Source organism: Lissotriton vulgaris, chromosome 2_1 (assembly GCF_964263255.1).
Source record: "Lissotriton vulgaris chromosome 2_1, aLisVul1.2, whole genome shotgun sequence".
NCBI lineage: Eukaryota > Metazoa > Chordata > Amphibia > Caudata > Salamandridae > Lissotriton > Lissotriton vulgaris.
The window spans coordinates 2075934507-2075950757 of NC_141687.1; the positions used below are offsets into that span (position 1 = coordinate 2075934507).

General features: G+C 45.7%; 1 protein-coding gene across 2 annotated transcripts in view; it reads right to left on the reverse strand.

Annotated features, from left to right (window-relative positions):
• The window catches only part of MYO5C (myosin VC), a 971652-nt gene that overhangs the window by 135448 nt on the left and 819953 nt on the right, over nucleotides 1–16251 (reverse strand). For both annotated transcript variants that reach the window (XM_086958305.1, XM_086958306.1), the window contains exons 35-36: nucleotides 12749–12903; nucleotides 10481–10570 (exon numbers count right to left, since the gene is read on the reverse strand). In XM_086958305.1, the coding sequence (XP_086814431.1) occupies nucleotides 10481–10570; nucleotides 12749–12903 (245 nt within the window). The remainder of the gene's footprint in view (nucleotides 1–10480; nucleotides 10571–12748; nucleotides 12904–16251) is intronic.

The window sequence follows — 16251 nt, forward strand, 5'->3', positions numbered from 1 at the left end:
GCAATGCGAATTACATTGCTCAGTTGTATTTGCTTACTTATCACAGAAAACGTGCTTCAAAATAGACTACGATAGTTTCAATAAATATATTTTAAAATTTCTTTGTGTCTTTCTTATGTTTACTATGGGCATGCAGGAGTGAGAAACAAAAAGTGAAGATCTGTTTCCATGATTCCCTTGGGGACTGGAGGTTCATGTTTTAGGTTTGCTGAAATCACTTGCTTCTCTGGAATGGTTAGGAGTTCAGGTAAAAGACAACTGTCCAGTGGCTCAAAAGGGGTGCACATCAATATCTAAAGGACTAACATTAAATCCTGCTGGGGCATCACACAGGGTTTTGATGGCAACAAGTATCACAAACGTTTCCAAAACATCATTAAAACTGGTGATTTTAAAAAGGAACGCTGATCCAGCAACCTGCAAAAAGGCCGAAAGAGCTGATAAGTAGCCCTTAACAGTGCCCAAAGTAAGTCCTTGTTGGGCAAGGAACAACTCAAACAGCAAAACCTCAGGCAACTGTGCTAGCAAAGGGTCAATTTGTTGGGTGTCACACTAATCCACACATTTATCTCAATGGTTGGTGTATACCGATTTAGGAAAATGGTGCCTCACTGCGAAGATGGTTTTAAAAAACTCAGAGTGTATGTCAAAAGGAGCTTAACTGTTGATGCTCAATCTCGGAACAGAGAGATGCAGTTTGCAGGCCTGTGTGCAGAATACTGCACCACTACTGTGACAGCAAGTCCTCTTGAAGCAGCAGCTTGATTGGAGAACAGATGCTCATGCTTAGAAGTACCCAGGCACACTTTTCTGGCCCAATCAGGTGCCACAAGGATGGCTTGGGCCCAATCATTCCTGATCTTCCTCAGAGCACAGGGCAGAAGATGCACTGGCGGGAAAGAACACAGGAGTCTTGAAGTCTACTCTAGATGGAATGAGTGTTCGAGTGAGAGCTGCTTTGGAATCACCAACATGCAGAAGTGCTAACATTTTCTGTTCTCTGCGGTGGCAAAAAAATCAAGCCAGGATTTTCTCCATTGCTGGAATATGACTGACACTTCTTGATGTAACTGCTATTATCGAATTACTAGGTACCTCTGGCTGAGTTTGTCTATCCTGGCATTTAAAGAATCACCAGGTGGTTTACCACCAAGGAAATCCTTTCCCCCTCCAGCCACTCTGCAGTGAAACAAGGCCTCCTAAAACTTGGTCCAAGACCCCATCTGCTTGTTGCAGTACCACATGGCGGTGAGGTTGTCCATGAGCACCTGCACCAGCTGTCCTTTGATGGTCGGCAGGAACACTTATAACACCGAGGCAAATCGCTCTCAACTCCAACAAGCTGATGTGGAATTGAGTCTCAGCCGGAGACAAGTCCTCTGATCTCCACCTCTCCCAGATGGCCTCCTCAACCCAGTAGTGCTGCATTTGTGACCACTGTGAGCTCTGGGAGTGGTAAGAAAAAGGCCCTGACTCTAGACAAATTGCAGGTAAGTAGCCACCACTGTAGATCTTTTTGCAGTCTCCTCCAAAATCTGGATGCAGTGTGACAGATTTCCCTGATGATGTGCTCACTGAGATTTGGGGTTCCACTTCAGAGCCCGCATCTACCATCTGGCATGCGTCCCCAGCAGGATGCAGGAGTCCAACAATCCCAGCAGTCCCAGAGTCATTCACACTGAGATTCAGGAAAGAGACTGAAACATCAGGGTCATAGCCCAAGCATCCTGGATTATCCGATCTGGGGGAAACGCACAAAACTGTATCATATCCATAGCGGCTCCAAAGAAATGGAGCATTTGTGAAAGAGTTAGGTGTCGGCACATTGATAATGAACCCGAATGCAAGGAGGAGGCTCACCATAGTCTCAGGTGGTTGACGACTGACCGGGGCTAGCCTAGGCATGGGCGGAAAATCCGTTCCGCTCGCGGATTTTGCGGATTTTCGGGAAATCCGCAATCCGCAAGATTTGCGAATCTCCCGCAAAATCCGCAAATCCGCGAGCAGCGGATTTTGCTCGCACTGCTCGCACTGTTCGCGTGAGTTCGCGTGAGTTCGCGCCCCGCGAATAAGTGCAAAATTGCAGAAATACGATCTTAGCAAAACTGAAAGTAACTACTTACCAGGTTCAAAAGTTCAGGCTCATCATTAGTAGCCATTTCCTGTAGTGCTTCCTGATGGGCCCCTCCAGAGTTCAGTTGCCAGTTGAAACTATTATGTGACCCTGCTCTGAACCTCAGAATAGTTACACATATGCCACAAAGGTCTTGAATTACAGCTAAGGAAGACAAGCAGGAGCCAGGCTGGAAGTTAAAATCCATTAATCAGCCCCTAATTCATTATTGTCAGTTGGGGCAGGGCAGGTGTTGTAACTAATTTTGCAACAATGAAAGCACTTAGCAAGTGCAAAAGATCACTAATCAGGGCGCACTAAGGAAGCAGGTGCCAGCTAAAAAAATATTCTGTGACACATTAATCAGCCCCAAATTAATTCAGGTCACTTGAGGCAGGGAAGGTGTGCTTTGCTTTGCCGAAAATAATGTACACTGGACAACCAGAGGGTGTGGTGATGAAACAGAGGGTGGCATGGGTGAGCCAGAGGGTGGCATGAGTAGTCAGAGAGTGGCAGTGGTGACAGAGAGTGGCAGTGATGAAGAAGAGTGTCCCAAACAGGCTGGACACTTAGAAACAACAAGTTCGCGAAACTTGCGACCCGACAGGTAAGTTCGCAATTTGCGAAAGTGTACAAAACCCTCGCGAACTGGCAGAAACACGGGCGAACACAAAAAAAAAAATCCGCAAATTCGCGGGAATTCGCGGATTTTGCGGATTGCGAATCCGCAAATCCGCAAAATTCGCGAACGCGAGATCCGCAAAATTCGCTCATGCTTAGGCTAGCCCGCCTTCAGCAGCCATTCATCAAGCAGGGGAAGAATGGTACCCCTGTGGTAGTGCTGTGATGACTGCCATCACTTTTGTGAACAAGGGGACCTGCTGAGGCCCCCGGTCCACTGTGAAACACAGACAGTATGTGTGGGCCTGCAGGACGGGGATATGAAAATAAGCATCTTGCAGGTCAAACACCACCATCCAGTCTTCAGTGTCCAGGGCAGACAGGATCAGGGTTAGTGTTAGCAACTTGAAGTTGTCCTTCTGTTGAGAGGGTGCAGATCTTAAAAAAGGACGAAGGCCTCTGTCCTTCTTTGGCACCAAGAAATAGAGAGAGTATCGCCCAATTATTTCTTAAGAGGACGGAACCCTCTCTAAGCCGTTTGACCAAAAGAGCCTGCACTTCCTGTTGTAAGAAGGATAGATAGTCCTCTGTCAGCTGCCCTTTAGGTGGTGGAATGTGCAGCTGGGTAGAAGTTAAAAGAAGGGCATTGTCACAGCAGACATTCTGTAGGATTCACTTGTCAGTTGAGGTTGAGATGGCCTCACACCCGTGGAGGAAATATCAGAGCCTGCCTCCAACAGAGTGGTAGTGTGTCAGCAAGGACACGAAAATTGTTTTGGTCTTTCAGCCTATGCAATTGTAGAAGCATGAGCTGTACATTGCCCCTACTGACTTCACGGTTTATGGGAACTGCAGCTTTGTCCACAAAAAGGCTAAAGGGCATGGTGGGTTGGAGAAAGAAGAGTCCTGCATTGACAGACAGGAAAACCTCTACCATCGCATGAACAGGTTGAAATTGCTGTCATTATTGTTCATGTTTGCAACATTTTCATTCTGTCCTTACACCGACACTTATGTAAATTTTTCCAGGCTCACAACTCAAGCATTCTCCTTTAGCTCCATTCTTCTGTTCAGGCCACGCTGACCTTGACATCAGTGGCCCAGGCACAGGCTGCTCGTACATCTCTCGAGCACAGTCGTGCGTAGAATTACACTTTCTCGGAGTCTGGCAAACCCTTCATGTTTTGTTAGGCCGCATGGGCCATAACGGGAACTATTATCAAAGCAAACACAATTTAACGTTAGATTTTGAAGTAAAGCCCTTCTGTTTACCTGACACCATTCTAAGTTTACCCTGTTAGTGGTTACCTATCCTGGATGTACGACATTACAACGCATGCTTTTACATCGCATGCTTTTACAACACGGGTTTTACAACGCATACCATTACAACGCATAGTGCTTTGGGGCGCTGGAGAATAGTTTAATTTACTATTCCAACTCCAGTCCCCGTGGATAGTAGGGAAGGTGTTGGACAGTAAATTAAACCTATTCCCTATCCTAGAGTGCCCCCCAGCGCAATGCGTTGTAATGGTTTGCGTTGTAAAAGTTGCGTCATAAAGGCAACGTGTTGTAAAAGTTGAGTTGTAAGTGATGTTTCCCCCTAGCCTCGTAGGAGCAGACAGGCCCAAGGAATGTGCTGTGGCTCTGCTCTCCTTAAAGCGCCCAAAGGCTAAGTCCGCTTTATCCCTAAAAAGGCCGGATCGGTTGAAAGGAATGTCCATTAAAGACACCTGGATGCCCCCCGGACAAATCTGTGGATCTCTAGGAATGACAATGGGTAGCCACACTGGGCACGTCCAAAGAAATCGGTCAATTCCAGACCTGAGTGCTTTACAAATGTTGCTGCATTGAGGCTGCTCTGAACAACCTGGGTTAGAGAAGACTGAAGGACATCTGGAACAGCGAGTAAAATCTGAGCCACCGTATCCAAAAGCCCATGGGAATAATGGCTAAGGAGAGAGTTGGCACTGACCAATCTAAAACAACGACTTGTGGAGGAGACTATGCTATTGCCAAATGTCTCAATTGGTTTGGATGCATGATCGGGAGGAGGGGTAGGGAAAGCACTTGAAAGGACCCTTCTGGTGGAAGCCTGGCCCACTAGGCTCACTAGACTGGGATGAAGTGCTAAAAAGACAGGATTACCAGATGCAGGGCAATGGTAACAGCAACCTGTCCATTGGTAGGTGGTCCTGAACAGGGCTTGAGCAAAGTGCTCAAAATGGTGTCACAGTATGTGCCTTATTAAAGGGCAATAGTAACTCAGTGGGAGCCTGACCATGTTGCATTACTTAGGCTAGGATATTAGTTTCGACCTATATGGTTGGTAGTTGTAAGTCGAATACTTCAGCTGCCCTTTGCAGCACATCGCAAAAGAAGCACTATCATTTGTAGCAGGACCAGGGGGAGACACAAGACCAGTATCAGGGTAAGCGTCAATCTTACTAGCTTCCCTTAGCTTCTCATACCAGTTATTGTAATTTGACTGGGGAACATAATCATCCCCCTCCTCCTAGTTGTTGTTCTCTAAATCTGGGCTAAAAAGTTTATATAAAGTCTAGACCCTATCATGAGATAAGAGCAATGTGTCAGAGGGATTAAAAAGTGTTTGCATGCTGGACAACACCGGGCATGACTTTGGTCGAGGTCCTGGTGGATTAGTTTCAAAGTACCTCGCATGGTTATCGACATGCACACCTGCCCTGAGTGCCCCAACTGTAATGATGTCTGGATCCTTGATGCTGATTTGTGTTGCCTTGGGGAACACGAACCATTTGAGTGTGCTATGACGTTGGCCTGTCTCATGGATTGCGGTCATATTGGACCGGGATTGGTGCCCAAAGCACTACCTTCATAGTCGTGAAAGGCTACTGACTTTGTCAGTTGTTAAGCAGTGCAAGTGCGGTGGTGGCAGCATACCGTGTAGTGAGAAGTAGAAGTGAACCGTTCCTTTTTATTTGTGTCAGTAGAGTGAGTCCTAAAGGCTCACTCATTTAATGTTTCTCTGCTGTGTGCTTAACTCATCCTTGGTATTCATTGGTTTGCTGTGCAGTGGGTGGGTGTTATACATGTGCTGGGTATATGCATGCTCATTAATGGTACAGTGCAGGTATGTTTCAGTGCTGTGCAGTGCATGTATTTTATGTGTAGGCAAAGGGTGCCTGTGAATGTTACAATATATAAGGGATGTAGTGTTGTGCAGTGCATTTATATCATATGCATGTAGTGGGTATATGTGTGCCTGTGAATGGTACAATACATGGAAGATTCTGGGTTTCATTTTGGGAAACACAGGGCTAACTCGAGGAACATCAGGAATCCCCTTAGACAGATTTGTGGATTGCTGCATTACTGTGAGCTGGGTGGGACACGCTGGAGGAAGGGAGAGCCCGGCTCTTCATTGCACTTCTAAGTATTCTCTTTGATTCAGAGAAAGGTCACTGGGAAGGGGCCTAGGCACATCTCAGGAAGGAGATGAGGCTGATATGAGATTCATAAAGAGTACGGCTGAGCCCTGCTGTAACTTTTTAATACACATATCACTTTAGCTGACATCTAGGTGTGAGCCTCTAGTCACTCCCATGCGCTGTGTTGTGGTGCAATCAGATTTGGAATTGCTACTGCAGTGACAGACTGCTTTATGGAAAAGGGGCAGGGTAGAGGAGAGGGCATTTCAAAAATAAGCCGACTCCAGCATAAACGTCAAAGCTTCAGACTCTAACTCACATTTGATGTCTGGAAATAGACTATATGAAGGGGAGATTGAGGCCCCCGAAATTGTCAACCGTCAAGCAGACAGTCGAGCTGTGCGAGGAAAATAAACTTTGCAAGACTTCTGCCTATGACCATCACAGGGGGCCAAGACATTTCAGTATACCAGCTGGATGAGAGGACATCACTCTGGGACTTTAAGACCACCTGCCACTGGAGTCTGGAACTAGTGACTGGCTGCTTGCCTAGACCAGTGAGCCATGTGAGGAAGAGGAAAGCACTGGAGAGAGTGAAATCCAGTGGGGGATCCTGTTGATTGGACCCTGGAACTCATGTGTGAGCATCAACTGCTGCACCAATCAGGTCATTGCCGGTGTGCAGGAAAAGGTCAACCCCGTATGCCAGATGAGGGCTGTTGTGAGCCTTGAATGTTGCTGCATTGATCGGGATATTGCCCATGTGCAGGTTGCAAGTTGACAATCCCGTATGCCAGTTGGGCCCACCGTGAAGAGTCCTGCTGTGCCGAGCGGGTCATTGCCCATGTGCAAAGCTACATCAGTGACCCCATATGCCAGACGGGCCACCAGGACAAGGCAAGGAGTGTGACCTGGTCGAAACAGTTGTCGTGAGGAGGAGGCTGCCATAGAAACCTGAGGAGGCCGCCATCGTGTCACGAACTAGCCCAATCCCCTGACTGAGGACCAGTACCAGGAGCATTGCAACACATTCCCTTCCACTTGTATGGAGGATCCCAAAATACTTAATATCATCTGAGGAGCATCGAGGACCCCCTTCCCCCCACCCCCACACCCCCACAGCCACTGCCTCTGCAGGACTGTGTATGAGAAACACAAGGACACTCGACCGCTGACCCTCCTGGGCATTGTGCAAGGAACTTACCAGATATAGATGCTTCTGCTTAAGCGCTTGCAAAGGGGGTGCACTCGGAGACTCAGGCTTCTCAGATCCTTCTGGTGGGGGAACACTGATTTACAGGTCAGACAGTCCCGGGGCAACTTGCCTGCCATTTAGCTCTGTGATGCTGGAGCACTTTTGGCTTTTATAATGAGTAAGAGTAGTACTACAGAGACTTGAACCACAAGTGGGTTTTAACTCGAATGCTACCTATAATGAATGGGGAATAACCGCAATCACTAGCGAGAGGGGAGGGGACTCGGGGACCCATCTATAAATCACTAGAGCCCTGACCTCAAGGGACTGTGTGCATTCCTTGTGAATGTCGTATTTTACTTTGTTGACCATATGGAGTGTATTTTCCACAAATTTCATCTCTTTCCCATTAGCTACCTCAATGGTAACATTTGCTGGTAGTGCAATTTGTGGCTATTAAACAGTGAAATTCCAATGTTCATTAAACATTTAAAATTCAATATTAATCACAAACTTCATTAGCTTTTAATATTACACATCATTCTCGTTTATAACATATAATTCCCAGTAAGGTGGATTGTCTGTAAAACATTTTGCCAATGAAAAAGGCAGTTTCTTAGGGTGTATGTTTTATCAGTCCATCTATGACTGTCCAAACCTTATCACATACCAAGGTTGTGTCATGATGCAGGTCTTTCTGTGCTATTGTTTATCGCAGTGGCTGCTGGAATGTAAGAAGGGTGGTGAGGTGGGAGGGTAAAACCACTTATAAATATATAAAAATATTACACTTACCTTTAATCCTGGCATGACGTCCTCCTTGCTCGGATCTTCTGGTCTTCAGGCAGACAGGCTCCAATGTCGGACCAGGAAACTACAGTAATCAATCCTGGCACTGCTTTCATGCAGCATTAAAACAGCGCCAGAATTTGTGAGTACTGCCTCTCTCACTGCTCCGTAGGGCACTGGAGCCCAGTGCTGTCTCTAACCCAGCAGTCTAAGGGAGCTGAGTTAAAGAGGTTTAAACTGAGCATATCTGGCAGGCCGCGACTAGATGGCCGGCCAAAAAGACATGCGCACTTTAAACCTACGTTTTCTGCCTGCCCATCACTGTTTTCTTCTGCTGCCTGAATGGTATATTCCAAAACAACAAGGGAACCCAAAAACAGTCGACCAATGACCTTGGGAATCAATTATTCTCCTAACGCTCTGGACTGGGTTTTGAAAAATAAAATGGTAATTTGTTATCATTTTATTTTTCTATCCCTGGGGGCATTTTTTTTGTGGGTTGACGCTCCTCCACCTTAATGGAGGAGCCGCCCCAATTTTATCGTCAACATAGTACAGTCAACACGTGTCTCCTCTCCTTATTTTTGGCTGGCAAGCCTGGAACTTTCTCAAGGCTCAGTTGCTGAGACACATTATAATGGTTATTTTTAGATTTGTTCGCATTAGTTCCATTGTTACCTTGTATGAAGTGCCACACTTTTAGTGAAAGACCACAGCAGTCTTGTGAAAAACACGGCATTCGTGCTCCTTATCAGTACATTTACTTTAGTTGAAGCACGCTAATTATCACTGTAGCCATATGCAGTGAACTGAGATTCACAAGTACAAATCATAGCAAGACATACTCAGCCTCCCATCCTTCCTAGGTTGGCAGATTATTTCCCTTAAATGTGATGATTGTAATGTCTATTACTTACAGTACTTAGAAAATGCAGAACTATTGTAAGCAGTTTCATTGAAAAATAAGGTATTCCTATTATTATCATTATTATGAAATAATAATCCTGCCTGTGAGAGCAAATGGGCAGATCATTTGTCACACAAACCAAAAAGACTCTGCTTCATGATGATCTGTAAAGCTTGAATGTGTGATTTCAACAAATTCAGCCCATTACCAGCATCCCCATAAACACGCACCAAAAAATGTTGGGTAGGAGATAGTTTATGGTAATGTTAGCATGGCCGTGGTCAACCTAGTTCATTCTTCATTGAGGAGGGTCGCCGTTTCTCAAAGTTATCCTTTGTTAACATCCATCTCCGCTTGTACCACGGTTCCAAATATTTCCATAAGAAACAACAATGGACAATGGATTGAGTCATTATGGTATCTCCCGGTGGAGCTTAATGAGGTGTTGGAATGGAGATAATGAAAACCAATTCACATATAGACAAGTCAGAGTACTGAGACACACCGTGTGACCTCCAGCTGAAGAGTTAACAGCACTGATGCAACCAATGGCATCTACAAGAATTAATTGGAATTGGCTGTATTCTTCCCCAGGGACATGAAACATGCATGTCCTATATACTGAAGTCATTGGATATTGATTGGTGGAGGGAGGATATTGGGAGTGTACACATGAAGTTTCTCTCTAATTTAGCTAGTCTCTTGGTGCCTTGTTTTAGATCATTTGTAGATTTCAGAACTTAATTTAAATCTGGGCCCATGCACACAGACTTACATTAGCGCGAAGGGGATACTAGACATGCTTTTTTTTAAAATTCAAAATGGATGCAATGGCTTTTTACTTGATGTGCTGTAAGACCAGCTCCTCCCAGGCAGCTGAGCCAACTGAAAGATATAGTGTTTCTGTAGATGGACCCAAGCTCCAAGACCTTGGTTTAGGCCCTTCCGGCAAATTAAAAACTGAACATTACTGAAACCTTAAATTGGGGTACTTAAATCCTTTTCTCCCTGCCACAGCAATACTGTAATAGTTCTATGTGCGAGGTGCATACATAAATATTTGTTGTAGTGTAAATAAATCTAGCTTGTGTGAGAAAGGGGGAATACATTGCCTGCCTTGATCTCCAGGGTCCCTGGTAACATTACTTGCAGAGATCCATGTAGAGAAAAAGGCAAGTGAATGTACCTTGGTATATCTGTAAAGGGTCTGGAGGGTAGACTAGAAACCTTAGAACATCCAACCATCTACATCCAAGTGTAGGTCTGTTCAGGATCCAGAAGGTTGAGCTCATTTGCTCAGCCAGATCAAAGATTCATATCATTTAAATGATAAACGTTTTCACAGTGATTCTGACAACCTTATGACAATATTGAATGGCCGCATTATATTTTTAGATATTTTTACAGACAGCTCCCATGTAGTAATGTATTAGTGGTGGACATACCTCTTCCCCGCTGTACTGCTTCAAACAGTTCAGAAAATGAAAGGTGTTTGAAAGCCAGAAGGAGAGTATTTCGAAGTCTTCAGCGTTGTCCTGAATGTAAACAGTAAAGATGAGAAAAAAAATCAAACCCAACGAAACTTTCCAATATCTATTAAACGCTTGTCATACAAATGATATGCTTTGCTCCCATTAAAGTTATTTCGAAACACTTTTTCCAATTCAAATTTTGGTTGTAGCAAATCAGAGGTGCACAATGAAACCTGGAAACACACTCAAATGCATTATACATGCTTTGTTTAGCACTTATTACTACTTCCATGCTGCTTAGGATGCTTCGTAGCATGCATTTGTAATAATAATGTGCAGGCCACGTGTTTCCCAGTTTGTAATAATGCATTTCAATGGCGCAGGGTGTAAATAAACTTTATTATAACTAAAATGAGAACGAGCAAAAGACAGTGAAGAGGGGAAGATGAAAGAAAGGTCGCACACTATAATGACTTGTGTTGATCCTTTATTTAGAGGCATGGCAACTTCTAAAAGAGGCTCAACCCCTGTAAGTAAGATCTATGCTAAAAGCATTTGAGCTGGAACCTCCAATGACCACATTTTAAAACAAGGTGTGCTGCTGCAGAGCTGGGGAAAGAGGCTTTGCGCAGGTTGTGTGTGAACACCAGTGTGCAGAGGGTAGTTGTCAGACTCAGCATGGCGTCAACACATGCAACATTGTTGCACGTGACGCAAACTAAATTAATTGTGGCCTACTAAGGCCTGATAATTCAAATGTGAGATACACAATAAAAACCCATTTCTTTTTGCCTGAAGTGTAGATAAGTAATACTTAAATTGGTTTGCATTTTCGAAAAATTGAGCCTAAAATGTAAATTTCTATTGACACCAGGTAGAAAGGTTATCCATGTAGCCCAAAAACTCATATAAAAAGTTGATTTCGCAAAACATTAGGGTATTTTATTTGGTGTCGTTATTTAGTATAAATATCCCTGACTCCGTTTTAAAATAGATTCATGCGCTGAGCAATTGCTCTGCTTCCCAGAAGGCAGAATTTAAGGGGCATTCCCTGAATATAATATGCATCTCCTACATAGTTCAAGGTTTCTCCTAACAGAAGTAAGGGGTGAGGTGAAATCTCTATAGCTGTTAGCAGCATTTTTCTGTCAATTGTTAAGCTGGACTTTCCCATATGAAACAAAGGGAGGAAAGGCAAACCTCGGGCTCCAGCCACCAGAGGAGGTTTCTTTGAAGTCTTGGAGGGAAGATATCAAGACTGGGTAGGCGAAACTTGGGTCACAGGAAAGATGTGCTCCAATTTTACCCAAAGTTGCTACCCTTGTTTTTTTCCCAGGAGCCTTTGCAAGTGGGGACAGTGGGCACATCCCTGTAAGTACTAGATGAGGGTGGAGGGGAGATATGGCATCCCTGGATGAGGTAAGCGACTCCAATGATCTAGAACTCTCCACCCCCACTTTTAAACACCTGAACAATGAAGAAGAGCTGACAAGAACAATAGCAAGATGATGGATTAGCATGGATAATGAACTCCTATCAGTAGAATCCATTGCTGAATTTTTGTGGACTTTATCTTAAGGTCTAGTGGCATTAGCTTGCCAATTTCTTCTTAAGACCAGTACAGGGTAGACTTACTGGGGACTCTGAAGGCAGATAGTCCCAACACTTTGAACTGACATTTAAGCAAATTAAATTAGAAATAGTAAGTAACAAATAATTTCCCATGGATCCTCACCTAGATGAAGGAAGGGGAAAGCAGAAAGTTGGCTAGATAGCAGCAAAAAACTTAATTGAATCGGAGAGATGTAGTGGGGGCACTGAAAGAATAGGAAAAAAAGTCTAGGTAGTATTATAAAATATGTATCAAAACTTGCTAACAGAAGGCAGGACAGGGCGTTAAGGAAGAAAATCAGAAAATGAGAAGGGTGGGCAGTAGAATATGAGAAGAGGGCTGTGACAGCTGATTAAAAAAAATAAGAAAAGGGGTGGGTGATGGGTGTTAGATAAGGAGGCACAAACACATTTAAAAAGGAGAAAACAAAAACAAAGGGACTGCAAGACAGACATTTTGTTAAGAAAGGATGGATCTGAGAAAACCAACCTCCCATCGGTTCGGAGTCAGATCTGAGTCATCGGGGTGACACTCACTAAGATGCCTTAGTTAGCGTACCATAGAATCATCTTTACCCACTGAAAGGGCAACGTGTGGAAATGGAAGCAGCATATACATTATATTCATACCTTAATAACTTCTTTTATGCCATTGATGGTTGTATTCATTAAGGATTTCAGCCTATCAGCCTCATTCAGGAGATCTGCATATCTCACACACATGAACAAGATGTGAGCTGGCAAGCCAGGGATCATATTCACTACAACGCCTCGTGGTTTCAAATCTGTTTCAATGAACAAAAGTCGAATTAAAAATGAAAACGTCTCCCCCCCAAAAATCTGTATATATATATACATATATATATATATATATATATATATATATATACACATTTAAAAAAACATTCATAAACTATGCACACACGTTACACAATAGAGTTTATTTAACATTGACCAAGTGTTTTATAGTGCAAAATATTGTTTCTGGGACCCTTTTTTCAAAAACATGGCCAATGTCTGTTAAACACCAAAGGTCTGGTACAACTTACAAGCACACGTTCTGTGTTTCAACATGCTGTTGCCCGCCTGAGCCTCAGTTTACAAGCACATATGAGAATGTTAAATGATACTGTTATTAGTTTGATATAACATGTTTAAAAGTTGTTGTTTAACATTTTATCAAGTAACACGTAAATACATACAACGTATAAGACCATACAATAGGTAAAAGAAACAACACATGTAAGGTGAAACAATACAAAACAGATAGCAGAGGTAGGGGCTTTTCTGTTTCGTTTTTTCTTTTTTAGGTATGCTGGTCAACGTGGCAGCTCACCAAGTTCACAGAGGGCAGGGGAACATATTGATCAGACTGAACAGAGGACGAGTGGGACGGAGCTAATTCACACTCGTCATACACTTTGCACCTGTCCCCTTGCGATTTCATGAAATACCGATCTTTTAAATTGTACATGCTAGAGTCTATCCTGCTTGTTCTGCGTCTCTAACAAAGATTTTAGCCAGAATTTCCAACTCACAGTCACCTAGAGTCATGCTTCTAAATGATGGTACTCCAAGGCCCTAAGTAGACCGCAACAGATTCAGAGCCACTGCATGACAATCTGCCAGGGTCACTTCACTCCTGGGCGACCTGGGCCTCTTGTCCCAGTCTAACTTTTTACTGCAGGCTCAGGAACCTATGTATGAGAATGACACGCAGTGCAGCAAGACACCTTGCTGTGCTGCGTAACGGGAAAAGACCAGGAATGTGCAGCATTTAGGCCAATATGGTGCATTCCTTCCTTTTATCTGCACTTGCTCCCTTTTGGCAGCCTAGCGTCAAAGCAGGCCCCCTTGCTCATCGGTGCAAGGGTGCCTGCATTGCATGCAGAATAGTTTTTTTGCAAGAAGGAGCACCTTCCTGCATAAAAACAATCATGAGAGGCATATTCCTCTTCTGCAGCACACATACAAAGAGGAAGTAACAAGGAGGAATAAAGAAAACTGGATTCCAAAAGGGCTGCCACATCGAAGATAATCTGATCTGTCTAGTTAACATGATTGAAAGCACACTCGCTAACAAAGGAACATCGTTATATCTGGGTTTTAATGATTTCCAAAAAGCCTTTGACAGTGTAGTTCGCCCCAAACTTTGGGAAAAAATAACAAAGTGGGACATCCTGCAGCCCCTTCTGAAAGCTCTCATAGCCCTATATACCGACACCTGGGTAAAAATAAGAGTTTCCTCGAGATGGTCAACCACCAACAAAATCATGACTAACAGAGGCTTAAAGAAAGGATGCATATTGGCTCCTCTACTTTTCAATCTATATTTAGCAGACCAGCCCGAGTGTCTGGCCCTCTCCCGAGCATTTCCACCACAAATTGAATCTACTAAAATTCAATCGATGCGGGGCGTGGCCAACTGCCGAGCATGGCGGCTGCCAAAATCGGGAGCTCCACAAGGCTGACCGGCCCGCGCAATTATCCTGAAGTCCATCCGCACATTAACCCGCCTGAAGGAGTGAAATCGGCTCGGGGAAGCAAGCGGCACACACTGATCCGCCCCCGGCGAAAATCCGACAACGAGAAGTGCTCCGTTCAGCGATGGCGTAGTGGGGCCTTTGCCTGCCCAGCAGCACCGGCCTGGAGTGCTGGACGTACCCGACCGGAAGTTCACCCTACTCGGCCAGGGGGCATCGACTCTGGCCGGCGCCCTCGTCCCACCGCCAGAAGAAAGGTACAAGCGCGAATAATAATCAGCGCGGCGGCCAGCGGACTCGAAAACGGCTGCTGCGCCGGGGTCTGAGTGAAAGTTCCTCCTACACACGGAGTGGGCGCCCTCGGGGGCTGAGGCGTCCCTGCCCGGTGACGGCGCCATCTTGGGACTGCGCAGCCGGTCGGGCATCCCACACGCACAACAGGGCAAGGCGAAATGCGCCTGAGACCGCGCAGCCCGCCCGCAGCCCGGTAAATAGGACTCTGGCCTGAGGCTGCGTGGGGAGAAGACGGTACTTACAGAGTGGCAGCACCTGCGACTAAGGCGCCCATAACGACATTGAAAGTGACAGTGCGTGAGAGGGAGAGTCGGGCTTGGCGGCTCGGACACACCGATACTACAGCCCAATTGGAGGGGGAACCACCACAATCAAATGCTGCCTGCGAGGCGCTCATAGCCCAGACACCGCCAGCGGCGCATCGCAGCCCCACACCGAGGCATACTGTAGCGGCCACGGAAGGAAGAGCCACGCACGTGGTGGGACACAGTGACGGACCCCCAGGCAGACAGAGACCCGGGCTGGACATCGAGGGGCCACAGTGCATTGCGGTCCGAGCTTCTGCGATCTACGACACCAGCGCATACCCGGGGAATAGTGAGAGCAGTGGGAGGCTGGACCTGGAACCACTGGACAGACCGGACAATACAGAGCCAAACACAGCACTATGGCAGGCAAAAACACGAGGAGTACTACAACGCAAGCGAGGCTTGATAAATTTGCGTATACCCAGGGTGGCCACTCACATGGGCATGGGCGTCACTCCACTGGTGCGTCCACAGACACGAACGGGACTGGGAAAGTTACACTGGAAGACATCATGAAAACCCTCACTGAGGTCCAGGCGACAGTGGGCACCATTTCCTCCGAAGTAAACCTGCTGAGAGCAGACTTCAAGAAGATGTCAGAGTGGGTATCCCAAGTGGAGGTGGTCACTAAGTCACTCATCGAGGACACCTCGGATCTACAGGTAGCGATGGAACAACTGGAAAAGACCACCAAGCAACTGCAAGAGAAGCTGGATGACCAGGAGGGGCGCTCTTGAAGAAACAACGTCCGCATCCTAGGCCTTCCGGAATCGGAGGGAAAGGGAGCCATGGACCTATACATTGAAGACCGTATCAAAACCAAACTACAGCCTAAAGGCCTGTCCAACTTCTTCTCTGTCGAGAGGGCACACAGGGTCCCTGGGGGTGCGGCCAAACCGGGAGCCACGCCGAGGCCGGTGCTGGCTAGACTCTTCAACTTTAGGGACAGGGACGCCATTCTGCAGGCGGCAAGGGTGGCACCACCTGTGAAAGTTCAAAACTCTACTCTGGCCTTCTTCCCGGACTATACGGCTGAGGTGGCCAGACG